Below are 19,415 nucleotides of genomic sequence, written 5' to 3'. Positions count from 1 at the left end.
TTCAGTATTGCTTACTTCTGTCATGTACATTAGAAATCTCTTATGGCTCAGTATAAGTTTGAGAGTCACTGTTTAAAAACTTGGTCCCATTGAATTAAGGTTTTTCAGTTTGCAGAAAACTTTGGATTCAAATAAAGTGTGCCCCGCTGAACTTTTTTAGTGCAATGTTAGCAAGCGATTCCAGTTTTGTTTTCGATCAGATCAATGGATGCAAATAGTGCTATTTTCTGCAAACTAAAAATGGTGCTAGAATTACTTGCACATTTTCTTAGTAGTTGTTCACTCAACATATGAGTATAAGGTAGCAACTATTTGAAATCAGATTGTGTTGTATAAAAGTGTGGCCCATGATTTAATCATATTAATTGCATTTTACGCATTAGGGATAAGAATTGTACACAGTGGTGGGATTCAGCCGGTTCGCACCGGTTCTGTAGAACCGTCTCACGAAATTTTATGAGATCAACGAACCGGTTAGCATTACTGGTTACTGTCAATGAACTTTTTGTAACAGAACCAGCTGAAAAATATGACTTTTGTGATAGAACCGGTTGACAAAAAACTGGTTACACACCTTGTATGGTTACACACCCCTGGTTTAGGTGCTTAAAAGTGTTAATATTCTTACAAATCCAGTTTGTACATGATACGTTAGACAGAGCTTTTCATCTGGATGGACCACAATAAATTTAACCGTGGCTTTTAGCGTCTCAATATTTTACAAACTCTTTTTTTATCGAACAGAGAACCGGTGTCGTGGAAGGGGAACCCCCAGATCCGTCCACAGTTCGTTGCCCCGAGAGTATCGAGTTTGGAAAGTACTCGATCGAGACCTGGTACTCGTCCCCCTACCCGCAAGAGTACGCCAGGTGGGTTACTCGGTTGTCGAGTTGTTCGTATTTAACTATTTGTGAGTTGTGAGTAGGATTTTTTTATTTATTTTTTACATTTTTAAAACTAAATGTTGACTATTGCGTGCTTAAAAGTATGGGAGTAGTAATGCAGTAAGCCACGGTTAATCTGGGTCTTCGCTTAATCGGGACCAATTTTGGGGTCTTAAGTTCGAATTAACCTAGGTTTACTGTACATAAGCATTATACAACTTAGACTTTTCCAGTTGTTCCCAAATCCGGTTATTTTATTACCCAAGTATTTCAGCCAAAATAGGTTTGTGGCTTATAACACGTTGCCTATTTTTAAAGTTCTGTACAGTTATATGACTATGAGCGATTAAACAACTCATTATGGTCCATATATTGTTTGTTTTTTCTGATCAACGTGAGTTTGTTGGTCTCTTTTAGTGAAGAAAAGGTTGTTCGCGTACATTTAAACTTACACACATTATAGAATATATATGTTAAACCACTAATATTCGTCGTTTTGAAACGTCTACTTTTTACTTACTGTATGCGACTTGAAAATGTTAAATTTGCCAAAAAACAAAAAATATACCCTGGTTAAAGTCGCAATGAATACCTTTTAGATTCGTTCGAAATTTATTGTTTTTGGCAATCTCTTTGTTTCTGCTTTGCTACAATAGAACCCCGAACCGAAAGTCATGATCTTTCGCTTTACGTCAATGTATTAATTGCTGTTTCCTTGCATTGTATTGCACGCTTTATAAATAGCAAAATCCCCAGTCATGAATACTAAAACAATTAAAGGACAGGACGTAGTATAAACGCTATTGTTGCGTTTCGAAACTAGATCCGCGTAATAACTGGCCATTGTTTTTCAAGGAAACTTGTTTCAATACTTTTTAATATCATTTTCTATCGTTTTTCTTCAGTCTTTCGGGTTTTTGTTGATTTGCAAGTATTTTAAGACCTACTACTTATATCATGCGTTTAATAGAAAACTACAATATTGATTTTTCCAATTATGACTTTCTCTTTCGTTTTAACCATTCCAATCTTTTCCGCATATTTGAAAATATATTTTGTCTTAAACATTTCCTTGTTCAAAATGACGTAGATTCAAAAATGACGTCATCACACCATTGTGACGCCAAACCAAGATCCCCGAATCGACATTTTATATCAAATCAAGTCAAGTCCAATAAGCAATATAACGGCCCAAATAGACGTAAAAAGCGACATGCTGTATTGTTGCAAACGTTTCAGCAAATGCTCATGCCATCATCACTGATATCTTGGTTTTTTTCTCATTTAAACTTATGAACAGATCCGTGTACAGTGTTCCAAGGTCAAGTCCAATTTTAGTCGCATTGTCAATTTATTACATTATTATTGTTAAACGGTTTCGTAAAATAGCATAAACACCGAAAAAAACATGGGTTATTGAGTTAACTGTATTGTTATTCATATAATGCTCCAAGTGTTCTGGGTATTTCATATTGTCGCTTTTCAAAACTAGAGATGTATATAAGATATGATTGGCCATTGTAAACCAGTTTCTTCTGTGGCGTATGCCCAGTTGTGGCATCGAACAGCATTGGTGAATGAAGGCTTTTCAGCCTGTTACTTCCAACATATTGGAGTGCCGTTATATGGCTACACTAGCTAGTGGACTATATCTTGTCACCAGCTGCACTGATGAGGCCTTAAATGTTGTATTGGCTAGTGTAGCTAGGTATGACTTTTCATTATATTACTCCCAACACATTGGAGTGCCTTTAAATGGGTACACTATACGGCCTATGTCTTGTCATTTACTGCACTGATGAGTCCTTATATAGTTCGAAACAGTGTGCACTGTCTGCAACTTAAATAACGAATTGATTTCGTTCGCAGATTGAAGAAGCTGTATATGTGTGAGTTCTGTCTCAAATACATGAAGTCACATGCGATACTTCAACGTCACGCCAAGAAATGTCAGTGGTTCCATCCACCAGCCAATGAAATCTACAGATCCGGTCATCTCTCTGTGTTCGAGGTCGACGGAAATGTCAGCAAGGTAAATGTCACCACCACAAGCTTCACCTAATACAGATTTCCATGTCAGGTCAACATTTAAAGTCGAATTTAGGATTTTTTCAAGTGAAGCCTCCCCGGATCGGTTCCTGTCGTGGGCTCGAATCCCACCGCAGGCTAGATTTTTCTGGTCTACGCCTTGCCATATGGTGAATGCTTGGGAGACCGGCCTTTAATAGACCTGGTGTACTATGATTTATATATGAGTGTGCCGTGATCGCTGGTCTGCATAGACGCTTCAGGGCTGATCCCAGTTATGAATATAAGTTCATCTTAGCAAGTTTCGGATTTGGGTTAAAATTCATGCTACAAAATTACGTCGATTCAGGCTTTAAAGTTCCAGTTTGTTGATAAAATCTTCTTCTATTGAAATAAGCGGTTTTTAAAACAGGAAATAATTTTGTGCAACATGTGTTTTTTTGCAGATCTACTGTCAGAATTTGTGTCTGCTCGCAAAGTTGTTTCTTGACCACAAAACACTTTACTACGACGTTGAGCCGTTTTCGTTTTATTGTCTCACCAGAAACGACTCGAAAGGCTGTCATTTGGTCGGATACTTTTCCAAGGTGAATTTCGTCGCTTTGCCTTAACAGTGTTTCCCAGCGGATTTTTCATTATTTTTTTTTTCAGGAGAAACACTGTCAACAGAAATATAACGTGTCTTGCATTATGACTATGCCGCAATACCAAAGACAAGGCTATGGGAGGTTCCTTATTGATTTCAGTAAGTCTATTAAAAAAATCTGTATATTTTGACATTATCTAAAGCAGTGATTCTCAAACGCGGCTCCCAACTACTTATTTTGCGGCTCGCACCAGACCTCAGAAAACCACCAAAGATTGCTAGTTTAGCTTTCAAGGAAATAATCTTTAGTGATTTTCTGAGGTCCCGTTTTTTTGCGACTCCTTACACACTTTAAAAACTACCATTTGGCCCCGACAATTAAAAAGTTTGAGAAACACTGATGTAAAGACTAAAGAGTGTAGTCTTTTTCAGTATCTTATATTTATTCGGAAAATAAAATTTCAACATCTATTTTGTGATAATCAATATGTTAGGCAAAAAGGTCGCACCAATTCTTGAAATTGACCTCGAGTAACCTTTCCACGCAGGTTACCTTCTGTCACGGAAAGAAGGTCAAGCTGGGTCACCGGAGAAGCCTCTCTCTGACTTGGGCCAAGTTTCGTACAACGCATACTGGAGATCGGCAATGCTTGAATATTTGTCAAAGAAATCAAACGAAAAACACCTTTCTCTCCGGGATATCAGCAAGTCGACAGGTTTGTGCAATTGTTTCCATGCGACTGTTTGTTTGTTCGTTTGTATACCGATACAAGAATTAGGACAAATTTGATGCTTTTCTCCCTTCTTTTTTTTTCTGTCTGAGGTTTGTTTGTATGAACCGTTTGGACAAGAAAGAGTGCTTCAAACTGATTTAAACTTACAAGTGTTGTTTCTTGACATATCCAAGTTGTTGCTGCCAGGCATAATAATAACTTTATATAGCTCTTCTGGCAATTGTATTTTTGTACGGACGTTTCGACGTCCTATACTAGTGGTTCTTAACCTTTTTGGTGTGGTTTCCCACTAAAGTCAACCACCAACTTCGAATTTCCCCCTCTGTTTTTTTAAAACTGATGTTTTGTGCCCTACGTTAACAAACAAATTATTCTTTATTCGAAATAATTTCGTGAAGCGATTAGGTCTGAAACTCCAAAGGTATACTGCAATCTTGTTCAGTTTAAACAGTGCTTCTGTGAGAGATTAAAGTTTTTTGAATATATTAAAGAGTTTCCTCTGCTTGCAATAGTCATTTATTGCATCACAATCAACAAAGGAAAGGATTTCATTCGCGCACAATAGCAAAGTCATTGATACTTTTAGTCTTGTCTGTGATGTAACAAACGGACTTTGGATTTGAATGTGTCTTGTAAGCCTTGCTGAAATTAATCTAACATGTTGTTGCGGAAAAATGTTAGGAAAGTAACTTTCAATGATTAATTCAAAGTCGGGTTCGACCCTTGGGCCCGAGTTTGGTTACCTGACTTACATAATTTCCCTCTGAAAACATCAAATTTCCCACCGGTTAAGAACCACTGTCCTATACAGTTCGCCCCTATCAGGGTAAATAACACTGAATCCGTGTATATTATCTTGACATTGGACCATTGTTTGTCCAGTTCCAAACAGCTCTTCAATTTCTTTTTAATTAGATTACATGATAGAACGGTAGATTAAAATTTAGTTGATGCATATGCTATATGACAATACACATATGTTCAAGCAATATTATAACTATACGTTAACCAAAAATACAAGACAAGAATATAACGTTGGGTAGAAACATCAACAACTCATATTGGGGTGTTGTTCTTAATTTCGCCATAATTAGGTGCAAACAAGGTCCACGTTGTTTCTCGGGCGTCCGAAATCGAACGGAAGTGACGTCAAAGATAGATTTGACACCATACATAACTTACCCCATACGTAGATATGTTTGCGCAAACACATCTATTAATATCAAGTCTATAGAGCTCTTCTGGCAAATGTATTTTTATTTCGACGTTTCGACGTCCTATGTAGATCGCCTTTATCAGGGTAAATAACACTGAATGATGAAGGCGACCTGTATAGGACGTCAAAACGTCTGTTTAAAATATACCATTGCCAAAAGAGCTCTATAGACTTGTTGTTTAAAGTTCATTATTGTTTTCACCCACCAAGCAACGAGCTGGTGATGCTATGTTTAAGTTAAAAGTACAAGTATTGTTAGTAATAAAGTAATGTATTATACAATATTTAAACTGGAAATAGTTGCAAGTTTATGGAATTCTCCTGGCAATTTTATTTTTATTCCGACGTTTCGACGTCCTATACAGGTCGCCTTCATCAGGGTAAATAACACTGAATGCGCGTAGTACAGTGCACAATCAACAAAGGAAAAGAATTAAACGCAAGCACGTCACAACGCAACGAAAACACTGAAACGTCGGAATAAAAATACATTTGCCAGAAGAGCTCTATAAACTTGATATTATGCCTGGCAGCAATAACTTACATATGGAAATAGTTGCATTGAATTTTTGTGACTAAAACGAATAACCAAATTTTTTTGTATCACCTCAGGAATATGTCCCCACGATATTGCGAGCACACTTCAAAAACTCGGAATGATAAAAGTCAAAGCAGTAGATGACCAATCCGGACCAGTGCAGTTCAGGTAAGGCTCCTTTGTCTCTGTTACCGATTTAGCCACAGCTAAATGCGAAAGTGTAATTCCGAATCCGGCCCGAACCCGAATTTTGGTTAAAATTAGCCCAGAAGGAGCAAAAATTAAGTAACCAAAATGAAATGATGGCTTTATCTCTGTTACCGAATTAGCCAATAGTAGTAAGCGGGCCCGAAACTGAATATTTGGTAAAATTATCCCGATTTTGAACAGAAAGCTAGGTAACCAAAGGCAGGCCTGAAAGTTTGATTGACAGGCCTATATATAAGTCTCAGGAAAGACCAAGACGACAAACACAATAGACAATTGGTCTTGAACAAGGCGTTTTAGGGTTGTTTGACATTAGGTAACGTCCAGTAACTGGCTACTTAGCTAGTTAAATTTATTCAAAAAAACACTGACACAGAGTATAAAGTCAAGCCCGAATCACGCCCGTTTTTTAAAGAAAGCTAAGCCCGAATCCGGCCCGACTTAGAACTCTGTCAACGATTACTGAGCAAAACTTTTTCTTTATTTGATAATAAAGAAGTAAATTCTTCTAATTCAAAATCAGGTAACACGAAGTTTTATTGTAACAGGTTCAATCTCTCCCGTAAGCGACACCTGGTGGCAGAATACATGCACAAACGGGAGTTAATGTCAAAAGACCCGACACGTCCACCAAAACCGACAGTTGATCCAGATTGTTTAAGATGGACTCCACTTTTAGCTTCGACCAGTTTTCTGACGGACGAGGTATGTTAATAGGAGTCTAAAATATTAACTTTGTACTTTAAAGCCTGGTGAACAGAGTTTTGGATTAATTGTCGACAAATTCCTTTCTTGATAATTCCAAACATTTTAATTCCTCCCTAATATATTACACAGTAGATGCTGAAGATAAAAAGATCATTTAAATTTGGGTATTTGATCAACTTTACAGGTTATATTTTCAGAGCTTAAGCGTCTATTTAAATTAAACTCCCCCCTCCTCAAGTTTTAAAATTCCTACCCGACTGGGAACCATTGGATTAAATGCTTTTAAAACGAAAAGAATATTATTAACATGGAAATATTATATCGTTCAGGAGAATGTATTAGTAATAACTTAAACTTTGCAGTCTGGGATACGTTCGCCGTCGACCACGCCCGAGAAACGCCTCCCTCTTTCGCCTACGTCACGGCTTAACTTCAGCCCGCCCAGTAAACATCAGCAAACAGCAGAAGATCATCAAGTACTTAATACTGAACAGCAACAAAACGGATCGTCCGACATAGAGAACATAGAGACGGCCGCCGCGTCCCCGCAGGAACCCCGTCAAGCCTCCCCCAGAGAAGCCCCCGCTAGCCCTGACCCCCCAAACCGAAATGACGTCACTGTTGCTTGTATGACGTCACCTAGCAACGCCGATATCGCTAAGGGATTTATTCCACCGATGTTGGGGCAGAAAAAACGCGGCAGGCCGAGGAAGAAGCCTTTGACGGAGTCGACTGAAGAACCGGGTTCATTTTTGATGGAAAATGGTTCTGCTGGGCTACTGCGTTCACCACAGGGGCGTAAAAAACGACGCCGTAAAGTTAAGGGCTACCCGTGGGGCAAAGTTGTGAAGAAACGAAAGAAAAAGTCAAACGATGTGAGTAAAAGGTGGCTTTTTCTTTTAGTGATTTTGGTCGTATAATTTTTTCTAAGCATTTTTAAACCCTATGAAGCAAGCTGGCCTTATATTATTTTGTTACGTTTACTTTATTAACCTTCTTGCAAAGGAAAAACAGAAAGCGTTTGTAAAGAAAAGTTTGGCTAAAGAGTATTGCTGAAATACTTTCTATATTTTGCGGTGATTTTTAAACTTACGCAAAAATCTAGTAACTAAAATTAGTTTTTTGCGTGAACCTTTATACAGCTAAACAGACGGCGGTTTATACAGAAAACCGTGGCGGATTTAAAATACCTTGTATATTTAACGTAACTTTTCTCACAGAATTCATCTGACAAGCTTGACACAAGCGACACAGATATGCCAACACGAGGTAATGGGTGGAGATTAGGTGGACCGCACTTCTCGTCAGATTCAGAAGACGAGGCCAGCAAGGAAAGTAAGTAGAGATGTGTTAAACCGAACTGAACGACATTTTGGTCCTAACTAGATCAGGGTGTCCAAAACTGTTGCCTATGAAAACATTTTAAGTGGACCACAGAGCTATTTAAACTTATATTGCATGTGTCTGCATTACTGTGAAGATTTTAAAACCTTTCATGTGGTAAGCTACTATCCGATTGTAAGTAAATATTTAGGCCACAAAATTAAAAAGTTTGGGAACCACTAAATTAGACTGAATACGTTTGGTTTAAATTTGACCCTAACAGTTTTTTTTCAAATTTTTCCAGACAAATCCAAAACTAACCCGGATGTTGAAACCACTGCCGACGCGCAATGTTCTTCTGACGTCACAGACCAACCTCGTGACGTAGCCGACCCTGAAGACGTCATGAAGGCAGGGGATGACCGTCGCTCATCCACAACACATCTCTCATCCAAATTCCAGCTTTCCCGCCACGCAAGCAAGCGACGACGCCGTAAGTCGAAGGGATACCAGTGGGGCGCCATCAAGCGGAAAATCAAGAAGCCGCTTGCCAACGCTCTGCGACGCGTTGCCATGGGAGCGGTGGCGAAGCGGAACGGGCCCGGGCGACCACCGAAGAAAGTGATTCCCCCCGCCATTGCACCTCTGTTGGTTGAAAATTCACACGAAGAGGCCGCAAGCCCAGCTAAGAAGCCACTTCAGACGACAATTCATCAGTTTTTTCAACGTAGAAACACGGCATGCACGAATAATAACAATATCAACGTCGATTCAGCGAAATCAGCACAAAACGGCAGTGTAGGGAATCTGTACAGCGCTTTGAATGATTCGAACCACGTGGTTGTGGCAAGTGTAACGCTGTCTCCGAAGAAGCGGTTACCAACGCACGGAAGTGGCGAATTAAAACGAAAAGTGAAGAAAAGCCCGTTCACCCCGTCTGAATCGGAGCCGAAACAGCGACGTAGAAGCGCTATTGCGGGTGACAACTTCGTGGCAAGTTGTTTATTATCATCCCGAGCGCATAAGAAGAGCAGTATGTTGGGAGGATCGGGCGAGAAGAAGCGACCTCGCGGGCGTCCACGCTCCAGTTTGCCGCCAGAGCTACCACTGTCCCCTAAAGACGAAAACTCTCCCTCCGAGGCAGAGCAAAGTGACACGAACGCTTCTTTTTTAGGACAGGGCCCCCACATACAAAACAGCGAGTCCATGAGGAGTTCATTAACACCAGGTGAAGGCACCGTGGCTTTTGCTAAGTTGTGGATACCGACTTTAGGCAGCGGCGCTTCCAATGTTTCTCAGTCGTCTACCAACCCATTTAAACTGGACAATACCTTTAGTAATATGTCGTTCAAAGCAGCAAGCTCATATTCTTACCATCGCTCCAGCAAACGTTTTGACCTTCAATCGCCGTCACTGACCACTTACCGCGAAATGAACCGACCAGATTATGATGAAGATAATGAAATGTCTTCCTCATCTTCTTCGGATGCAGAGTCAACCAGCTGCTCCTCCGCGGAATCCTCTGAGGAGAATTCTTCCGATGAGGAACCTACGGATGCAAGGGATGCGGAAGACGGTTTTGATCGTCAGTGGCGTGAAAAATCAAGGAAAATGCTAAAAAGGAGGAACCAAGACGCCGCAAAGCAACTAGAAAACAGCAACCGCAATTCAACTGCTGAAGAACTAATAGGAGCTGATGTGGGGGCCTCAGATTATACCGAGGTCACAAGGAAGGTTGATGGGGTAAAACGGGGTAGAGGGCGTCCCCGAAAGTACCCACCTAAAGAGGAAAACACCCCTAAGGTCAAGAACAAAAAGAAGACCAAAAAAGTCCAGGAGAAAAGATTGGAAAAAGAATCCCGTGAAGAGGAAAAGAAGTCACCTGGACTAAAGTTGACCGTACACAGGACCAGTGGAGTTTATCATACCTCCCATTCAGTGGATAACGATCAGGCTGATACACCGCTTGTGGCTGAAGACCCTATGGATGACGAAGCCACGAACCAGGGTGATGACTTTACCCCCATTGACCCCTCGACTCCAGATTCTCGCGTGTTTAAAACTCCCTCCCCTCCAACAGTAGAAGAAAAACTGGAAAAGGAGCGTTTATCTTGCTCCGAATCAGAGAGTGATACATCCAGCAGCGAAAGTGACAGTGCTATGCCAAAGATTGAAGACGACACAACACTCTGTCATGGTGATCCCACGCTCCCCACATGGGGTAACCGTTGTCCAAACTCGAGTTGTACCAGTACTGGGGACGCTTGGACCCACCAGGGAGTCAAGTCACCTGGTATGAACCCCAGTCCTGCGTCCATGAGCCCACAAGTATTGGATGACTCCAGTATGGGGACTGTGTTTGCTTCGGTAGCCGATGTCCGTCCTTCTTCTTCTTTGTCTAATGCAATTGAGAGGAAAGACGTTCCACCTGAGACTATGGAATATAGTGAGGATTTAAAACAGGAAGATTCTGATTGTAATGCAAAGTCACCAGAGGTAAGTAATTGAAAAATTAGACTTTAAGAAATCAGGTGTAGTTTAGAAGTGTGTTTTGGATGAAGTCACGTGAATGTCTATTTTTTCGGCTGCATTTATGTTTTGTACTGAAAGATACTGCATACATACTATAAATGTGTTAATTACCCTGACCCGTCCAAAATTGTTCCCACCAATATATATATATATGTCTACTTCAGCTGTTCAGCAACCCAAAGTTTTCCGTTCTGGGTTTAAATCCCAGCTAAGGCCACAATTTTCGTGGCTAGCAATCGTCTGACAAGCATGATATATCGTTAAATAACCCCATTTTTTAAGTTTATCCTAAGACTTTCTAACGCAAATTGATGGGGTAACAAGCAACTTTATATACTTAGTCGTTACTTAGTCTTAAAGTATAAAAACATTATTTTAAAACTCCCATAAGTTTGGAAAAGTGGATAACGTTTTAAAGGTATAATAAAAGACTAATATAAAACAAAACGCTTTGATTTTTCCAGACAGAGGAGGTGTACACGAACGTCGTCGAAACGTCCCGCCTTTCTTCCACCTCAGAAGAGGAAAAAGAAATAAACGCAGCAGTCGCTTCCATCACTCAACTGGATGCTGGATCACCCATGAGTGAGTTATAAACGAAATATTTTCCCGCTACGTTTTGGGCTCGACAAATGCTAACTGCTCTATTTTATAATCACAAGTTTATCGCCTTAGCATATTCTTGGTCTTGATGCCAGAGTTGTAAGCAGGCGTAATATTGGGGCCCAAACCCAACTTCTTAAACAAACAAGGCATGAATCATGTCCTAGTTGGCAAAAAAATACGGCAAAAATAATATTCAATACAAAAAAATATTTGTATGAAAGCCCGAATCAATCCATATATATGCATTTCCATTCAACGTATCTTGTGGACCTGGCGTATTTGGTCTGTGCATAGGTGCCCCGTTTCTTTTATAAGTTCGCTTTATCCTAGTCAGTGTTTTTTTAAGGTGTTTTGGGGGACCGAAACGGTCCCCCAAATTTCTCCAGCGGTTTCCCAAAATTTGGAAATGGCTATTTTTTGGTATTTAAATGAAACACTTGCGGTCTCTTAAAACTACTTAGCGGTCACCCAAACCAAACCTTAAAAAAAACCTGATCCTAGTAATAAATATGCATTTAAGGCTACCATACGGTACGCCTTTTAATTCAGGGGGGCGTAAGGAAAAAAACGTTTTAATGTGTTATGTCACCAAAAAAAAAACAAGTTACGGTATTACGTTAATTGAACAAAGTTCGGTCAACAATTTGTGAATTAGTTCAGTGCGTTTCGATTCATACAAGCCATAAGCTTATGCTGTATTATGTAATGTTTCCCAAAATACTTCGTTTTTGTTGCAGTTCATGAAACGTATCAAGTCGCACAAAACCAGTACACAATGTCGCCTGCCAATCCACCCCAAGCAGAACAAGAACCCCCCAACAGGACCCAATCCCAACACCCCTCACCCCCTGAACCCCAAGGAGAACTCTCATCTACCCCAGTAAAAACTTTGTCTCAAAATTCCCCCGAACGTAACGAATTGGACCGAACATTAGTTGCCGAAGACGTCCAGCAAACCAATGACGCAGCACTTTGTGTCAGTGACGTAGCACAACGCCACGATGACTCGGCAAACGAGAACATGTTCGCCAACAATGCACCCCAAAATAATTTTGCACAGAACACCAGCAATGTTCAACCCCAAACGTGCCCCATACAAGCCCCCGCGCAGTACCACGAACCTAAACCCCAGCCTAATCAGCGGAAATTTCCCTCGGCTTGTGGGGTAGACTCGGGGAGTTACGAAAACCCCTCAATGGGCGACATGCAAAGTAGTTTCGTTGGTGGACAAGTCCAGGAAATGGCGATGACCGATCAATGTCAGTTCGGAGGACAGAATTACCACGACAGAGGTGAATATACGGAACCGATACCGCAGCAGAGGAATTCCTTCCAGCAAGAAATCAGCGGCAACTTTGCTTCGGAAATCTACCAGCCCACTCAGCAGCAGCAGCAGCAGCAGCAGCACTACGGCGCGAACAACACCTACACCGACCAGCGCATGTTCAACACGTTTAACATGACCGGTGACAACAATAACGCCACCCCTACACGCCGTGACGTAATTGATGACGTCGCACAACCCAATATGACGTCACCAAAGGGAGGTTTTCAAGTCCAAGCCGCGAATTCTCAGACCTCAGTAGCCGGTTCCATGGCGGCTCCGTGTCAGCCTGTAAACCCGATTCCCACCCAAGTAGCGCATGCGCACGGGTTCCAGGCGGCTCCGAATGGACCCGGCGGATCCGGTTCCACAAGCGGGTACGACACCTTGAGCAATAACAGCTGCAGTCCTTACACCTCGCCCGAGAGTGTGAACCAAGGAACCTGTGAACACACGATTTCAACGACAGCTTCTGCTCAACACATGGAAGGGACGTACACTCCAGCTCAGGCTTCACTTACAGGCGGTGTGTCGATGTCTGTCGCTGTTCAACCGCACCACTCAGCGCCCCCTGGTGTCATGTATTCGGCACCTAGCAACGATTCTGGTAAGTTAATTTTTAATTCAGTCTATTTTTATAGTGTTGCAATATATCTGTTGAAGAAATGCAAAATGGGTAGCTTTTAAAACCGCTTTGTCTGTGCTCTGAAACAACTAAAGTGTATAGAAGAAGCCCCAGAAAGTAGTTTAAAATGAGCTGCCAAAGAGGTAGGGATAAAGTAAAAGCACGTTTGCTTGTAACGCTTTACAGCAGTGGTTCCCTAAACTTTTTCAACAAATTCCTTTCTTGACAATTGAAAACATTTTCATTCCTCCCTAATATACAACATAGTAGATATATCTAAACCATACAAATATCATTTTAAATTGAGTCTTTTATCAACTTCACAGGTTATATATTTCCAGAGCTTTAGTGTCTATTTACAAACCACATGTAAAAAGTAAAGTAAATCATCCCCTAAAGTTTTAAAATTTCTCCTCGGTTGGGAACCACTGCCTTACAGTAAAAGTAAGAATTGCATTGCTAACAGCAAGGTAAAAAAAAATAAGCCTAGGCTCTCATAAGTAAAATTAGGGCACTGTAGTTTTCTTCCATATAGCCTATGTATTATAATCTAATAATCTAAACATTTTGTTTCCATTATTCATTAAGGACACGGAAGCGAATACCTCGCATCACCAGCAAGCCACGGTATGCCGTCATGTCAGGGGACGCCACCTAAACCGAGCATGCAACCACAACAGACGATGCTGAGCCCGGAACCTTACCAGCAACCCAGACAACAGTTGAACTCGGCTGGATCCTACACTAATCTACCGTCGCCTAATCTTAACCAGAACCAACAGAAACGTTCAAGCTGCGCTGTCGCCAACGATAAAAGCATTCATCCCCCGCAGAGCATACAACTGATGCCTTGTATGGTCCAGCAGCAGCAACGATCTCCGTCCATTATTAAAACGCCGACGACGCCTCAGTGCGCCTTCCCGCACACTGACGACGCTTTTCAGGACTCGCGGCAACTTGCTCCCCCATCTACCGCCGCTGAACACTCGCCTTCCCCGACACAACACAACCCAAACTCACTTGTCAAACTTCAACAACTAACGCAGGACATCTCGGGTGGAGTAACAAGCGGTGTGGCGACATACACAACACGGACTACTCCAACGCAGCACCAAAAACCGACAGACGCGTTTACACAGCCGCAAATCGCTTTAAGGAGGCCAAGGTACACCTCAAGCGGTCACCCGGAGCGCCCGGCCAGCGTCCAGCCGCAAGTGGTTACACCGTTAGAGTCTTGTCCACCGCCGTCTACACCTCCAGCCAGTATATCTGAGGCGCCACATTACGCGCCAGGTGGGGTGACAATGGCGCCGAATTACAATTACAACCATAGGGCTTGGGAGGGACGTCCAGCCACTGTGGCGCGCCAGCACTCGATGAACGCTTACCCAACCACATATGAGCAGCCGTGGCATGGCGGATTCGGTAACTACCCAGCAAGTTACGGACCAAACTCCGGTCCTTGTCAGTTTGACCCACAGTATGGTCTTAACCCCGCGGCAATGCCACAGACACACAAGTTTGTGCACGGGAATTCGGGGACGTACCACCACAACCCAATGATGCAGCCTGGGCGCCAGGGGGGCTACTCAGGACCCAGAGAAGCGGACCCATACCCACACCCTGGCACTTACGGGTCTATAGGGGTCCGAGGGGCTTTTCCGCCCCATGAGGTCCGACCTAATCTGCATGGGACGTACCCGGGCCCCGCATACGGTTCTTACCCGACCCAGGGGCAAGGCTATTACCCCACAAACTCATTTTCCTATAGATAGCGAGTATGAACTCTGCAATACTCGTGTTTTTGTGTAGTTTTTTCGCGTATTGACAAGAGGTACTCGGTTTAGTGTGCCCTTTGGGTTGATATTTTGCATAAAGTTGAGACGAAACGACAAATAATTTTGCGATTTCCACTTGTTCTTGTTGCGAGCATGAAGGTGTCTATACAGGTCTATGAAGTTCAGTGTGTTGTTTTTTCTTGTCGCCTTTTGTACTTTGCGCTGCACAGGCTCTTCCGGTTGTTATTGTGTCCCCCCACTGCCCCCAAAGTACGTTCAACTCACCCCTTTAAAACAAAGTCACATGCGCAGCTGTTATTTTAGTATCCTACCGTTCAGTTTTTACTAACATTTCACTTTTTTTCGCCCGTTATTTTTCGCGTTTGAAAAGGTTGAAACGACTCACTTCGATTGGTGATTACAGCAGCAGCCGGTGTGTGTATAATTTTGCTGCCATGCGCGGCTTCGTTTTATAAACTCGCCGTGTAAATAATTGTGTGTATCTTTTTTGCCACCGTCGTTTGTTGTTTTCCTATTGACTCGTCATTAAACGAACCCTCAGACAGAACGTCAAGTATAGAAGCCTTAAGCCAATACATATGTAAACTGTAAGGTTTCATCAGTGCAGCTGGTGACGAGAGATTAGCCGTATGGGCTAATGTAGCCCTTGCGGCACTCCAGTTTGTTGGGAGTAACAGGCTAAAGACCTTACAGGACGAAACAGTGTGCACTCTCTGCGGCTTAGCATATTAAGTATATGAGAAAACCTTCGGTATTTATCATTTGCTTAATGAGGTTCTTAAATTTAAGGACATGAATATTTATTTGAAATTGGGCCCAAAAGGAAAATTACAGAAATGACTCCAAGTTGCCATCAACACCAAAATAAAGATTTTGTAAAATGTACAGCTGAGCGCAACAAATCAAATTCATGCATAAAAAATACCTAAATTTGATTTGAAACGGGCTCCAGGCGATATTCAAATTACAAAACAAGTATATATATCAACATTAGAGAAAGAAGCAGAAATGTGTCAGAAGTGTAAAGTGACACCCGAATCCCACCCTTTTTAAACGAAATCCTAACCTTAACTAAAATACTGTCAACTCAACGTTAAAAAAATAAAGATTGTGACAGTAAAAGTGACAGTTTAAACCCAAATATAAATAAATGTTAACAAAGCAATAACAGAAGTAGTGTAATACATTTCAAAGAATTCATTTTATAATGGGAACCAAACAAGAACATTTGTGTGTTTACATAAATACACTATAGCCACCAGACTAGAGGCCAAGTTCTAAGTCCAATTTTCTCCTGAGCCAGCCTTCGGATAAATCCATTTTTCCTTGAAAATCACAAACCAACAACTCCAACTGAGTGGCAGAATACTTTCAGTTTTCAAGGAGCATTTTTACTTCTTGTTCTTTTTTCCTCTAGTACTTGATTTCTTTCCCTTTGTTGGTTTAGCATATTTCGCTTCGAGCTGATCGAAGAAATTTCCCATTTGTTGTTCACGATTTGATTGTCGTTGCAAGATTAACTGCTTCAAATCACTTTCATTATCTGTCCAAGAAAAAGGTGGACATTTGTTATTTGGGGGACACAAAAATGTATTTGGTAGAGTTAAGGGGGGGGAATAATGTATTATTTGGGGTTGCAAACTTGGTGCAAACCGATAGGATTTACCTAAAATAAATGATTCAGGCATTTTGGTAGCAAACATAAATATATATTTATCAGGGGTGGGCAACCTTTGTTACTGTGGGGCCAAATACAATATCCAAATTTAGATCGCGGGCCACATGTATATATAACGTAAGGTGATTTTACTTTGTTGCTTACCAAATATGCTTAACTACACGTAAAATTCGCATTTGATTCTAGCCACAAGTGCCAGGTCGCAGAAAACCAGCATCCGGCGCATTAATCTGCTCAAAAATATATAATAGTTGGACTTGTTTGCCAGTACATTTAAAATCCAAGCGTATCTGCGGGCCGCACAACCTTTAATCAAGGACTGCATTTGGCCCAGGGGCCGCAGGTTGCCCTCCTGATATCTACTATTATATAGTGCGTTTTTCTACAGAGACCTGGTTTATCAACAACTTGTACCCGAATAGGATTCTTTAATCAAAGAAATTGGGGTTTGTTCATGGTAAAGTTGTCATCGCAATTGATTGAATAATTTTAGCAACATGATATTGGATTCACAAAACATGTTTTTACCAATTCCAAGGTCATTCATGGATTCTTTAACTTCTTGGGCTTCTTTTTCAAACTTCCTTTTCCTTCGGTTTCGCTTGGCCTTGCTCTCTTTGACAAATTTATCGAAAGATGGGACCTCATCAGCTTTTATAGCTTGAAGCAAAATTTCTCTAAAAACCAAAAAACATCAACTTGTAAAAGCATAAACAAAATACCTAAATAAAGTCTAAACTATTTTTATGCATCACAGCACATCCAGAAAACGTATATGTAAACTAAATAATGCACTTCTGGCAAATATATTGTTTTCACCGACATTTAACGTCCTATCTAAGTCACCTTTATCAGGGTAATTGCTGCCTTAACTGACCTGAACCTAGTTTCATCCTCAATGGTGCAGCAAATTTGTTTTTCAAATATAAGATCCATGTCGCCTTCACATTCAACATAAATTGTTTTCAGGTCAGACGCCTCTTCTTCAGAAAATTTGTAAGAATCTTCAAACTTCTTTAGGTCATCAACTGTAAACTTAAAAATGACAAAATATTTTTTTCATGTAAATTTGCAACTTTGCACACTATGGGCCATACATTTTTTTTCTAACATCTTTAATTATTGCATTTAATTGTAAGAATCAAAAAGTTTCATTCAATTTGGCCAATCAAAATCTCGCTAAGCTCTCCAGTCCAGGCAATGTGTTTTCAGGCAAAAAACTTTCTGTATAAGTTTGGACTCAAAATGACGTATATGAAGCTCTGTCGCATAACAATGTGTTAAACAACTTGTGGTTTACACTTTGGTTCAGACTTCAGACCATACAAAGTATTTCTTAATAAGGTACCTGTTAGATTGATTTTTTGCCATGGCATAAGACTTCAAGTTTCAAAAAAGATTTGAAACCAACAATTATACACTTACATGAAACAAGGTTTTCCAGTATTGTGTCCAATTCTTTAAATTCTCTTCATTTAATTCTCCGCCCTCGTCAACAGTCCCTTCTCTGTCATAGATCTCTCGTGATTCTTTGTCTAGCAGAATTTTTGATGCTTTCGATAGAACCTATTAAACGATAAACACACTATGCAATGCCAACTTAACGTAATCTGTACTTTACTTTTACTAAATGAGCAATGTAACGTACATTTTTACAGCTCTAACGTTTTCAAAGGCCAACCAATATGTAAACTGTTTCTATATTTGTGGTGTATGTTAATACATGCACAGTTTTTACCTGAAACTTTTTGGTAGCAGTTTCTGTGTCATCTTGACATCGGTCTGGATGAACCCGTAATGACAACTTTCTGTACGCACGTTTAATTTCGGTTTCACTCGATTCCTTAGCAACAGACAACAGTTCATACAAATCACGTGTTTCAAACAGTTTTTCGCATTCGTCTAAAAGACCCATGTTGTATGATGACTTTGTAAAGCCACTCTTGTTTTAATTCACTGTTTTAACTTTTTGCAAATGCCAACAACATCAAATAAATAAATAAAAAAACTGAGCAACGATTTTTTACTTTCTTTTTTCACAAGTTGGCGGGAATGGAATCACTCAAGCATGAAATTGGTTAAACAAAATATTATTATGTTTAGGGTTGAAAAAGTTTTGTTATTAAGCGAATCTCCCGCAGACAATAAAATGTATAAAAGAAAGATTCTTGCTTCTGATCAGTATAGTATTGGACTGTTTCATAAAAACAGATAAAAGCATAAATCGTTTCTTTTAATAACAGAAATATATATTTCGCCTTAATAAATAGGCATCGTCAGTTTCTGCAAAAAAGCAAACATGTAAGGGGCTGTAGGTAAAAGTAGTAAAAAATAAATAAAATAGTTAAAACACTTATAAAATTTTTAAAAATTTAAAACTGTACAAATTAAACAACTGCGAAGCACAGAGGCAAACCACGACTAGCGAGTGGCCACAAGCGACACGAGAAAAGGCAAGAAAAAAGAGACGTGATAAACTGATAAGCCATTACAGAACACGGTGGGAAGTAAATAAACCTCTAGGCGTGAAGAAACAAAACATTAAGGGGTAGAAACACAAAGATGGGATTACCTCACGCGCGGCAGAATCATTTTTTGTATGTTAATTTCGGCCTTGATTTTGTTCA

General features: G+C 40.6%; 2 protein-coding genes across 4 annotated transcripts in view; one reads left to right on the top strand and one right to left on the bottom strand.

The window, feature by feature from the left end:
* Positions 1 to 15,657, top strand: part of LOC145232454 (uncharacterized) — a 35,756-nt gene extending 20,099 nt beyond the window's left edge. For all 3 annotated transcript variants that reach the window (XM_080097079.1, XM_080097081.1, XM_080097080.1), the window contains 13 exons: positions 745 to 869; positions 2,754 to 2,916; positions 3,359 to 3,499; positions 3,564 to 3,657; positions 4,047 to 4,214; positions 6,061 to 6,154; positions 6,742 to 6,898; positions 7,264 to 7,776; positions 8,122 to 8,236; positions 8,529 to 10,720; positions 11,221 to 11,341; positions 12,100 to 13,293; positions 13,900 to 15,657. In XM_080097079.1, the coding sequence (XP_079953205.1) occupies positions 745 to 869; positions 2,754 to 2,916; positions 3,359 to 3,499; positions 3,564 to 3,657; positions 4,047 to 4,214; positions 6,061 to 6,154; positions 6,742 to 6,898; positions 7,264 to 7,776; positions 8,122 to 8,236; positions 8,529 to 10,720; positions 11,221 to 11,341; positions 12,100 to 13,293; positions 13,900 to 15,086 (6,264 nt within the window). In that variant the 3' untranslated portion in view covers positions 15,087 to 15,657. The remainder of the gene's footprint in view (positions 1 to 744; positions 870 to 2,753; positions 2,917 to 3,358; positions 3,500 to 3,563; positions 3,658 to 4,046; positions 4,215 to 6,060; positions 6,155 to 6,741; positions 6,899 to 7,263; positions 7,777 to 8,121; positions 8,237 to 8,528; positions 10,721 to 11,220; positions 11,342 to 12,099; positions 13,294 to 13,899) is intronic.
* Positions 15,658 to 15,893: 236 nt separating this feature from the next.
* On the bottom strand, positions 15,894 to 18,812 carry LOC145232459 (dnaJ homolog subfamily C member 9-like). The gene is made up of 5 exons (XM_080097087.1): positions 18,527 to 18,812; positions 18,214 to 18,354; positions 17,666 to 17,823; positions 17,317 to 17,465; positions 15,894 to 16,653 (listed from the first exon to the last, which is right to left on the bottom strand). The coding sequence occupies exons 1-5, from the start codon at positions 18,701 to 18,703 to the stop codon at positions 16,502 to 16,504; spliced, it is 777 nt and encodes a 258-aa protein (XP_079953213.1). The 5' UTR covers positions 18,704 to 18,812; the 3' UTR covers positions 15,894 to 16,501.
* Positions 18,813 to 19,415: the final 603 nt, after the last annotated feature.

This window comes from Phallusia mammillata, chromosome 6, assembly GCF_965637545.1.
Source record: "Phallusia mammillata chromosome 6, kaPhaMamm4.hap1.1, whole genome shotgun sequence".
NCBI classification, from domain to species: Eukaryota; Metazoa; Chordata; class Ascidiacea; order Phlebobranchia; family Ascidiidae; genus Phallusia; species Phallusia mammillata.
Note: the sequence above shows the minus strand (reverse complement) of the source record. Positions and strands in the feature narration are given on the sequence as shown.

Excerpts from the sequence above, each read along its gene's own strand:
- LOC145232459 (XM_080097087.1), bottom strand. The coding sequence starts at position 18,703 with ATGGGTCTTTTAGACGAATGCGAAAAACTGTTTGAAACACGTGATTTG. Across the intron at positions 17,824-18,213 it reads ACTGGAAAACCTTGTTTCAT|TTTACAGTTGATGACCTAAA; the intron begins GTAAGTGTATAA and ends GTCATTTTTAAG. Across the intron at positions 17,466-17,665 it reads GAGGATGAAACTAGGTTCAG|AGAAATTTTGCTTCAAGCTA; the intron begins GTCAGTTAAGGC and ends TTTGGTTTTTAG.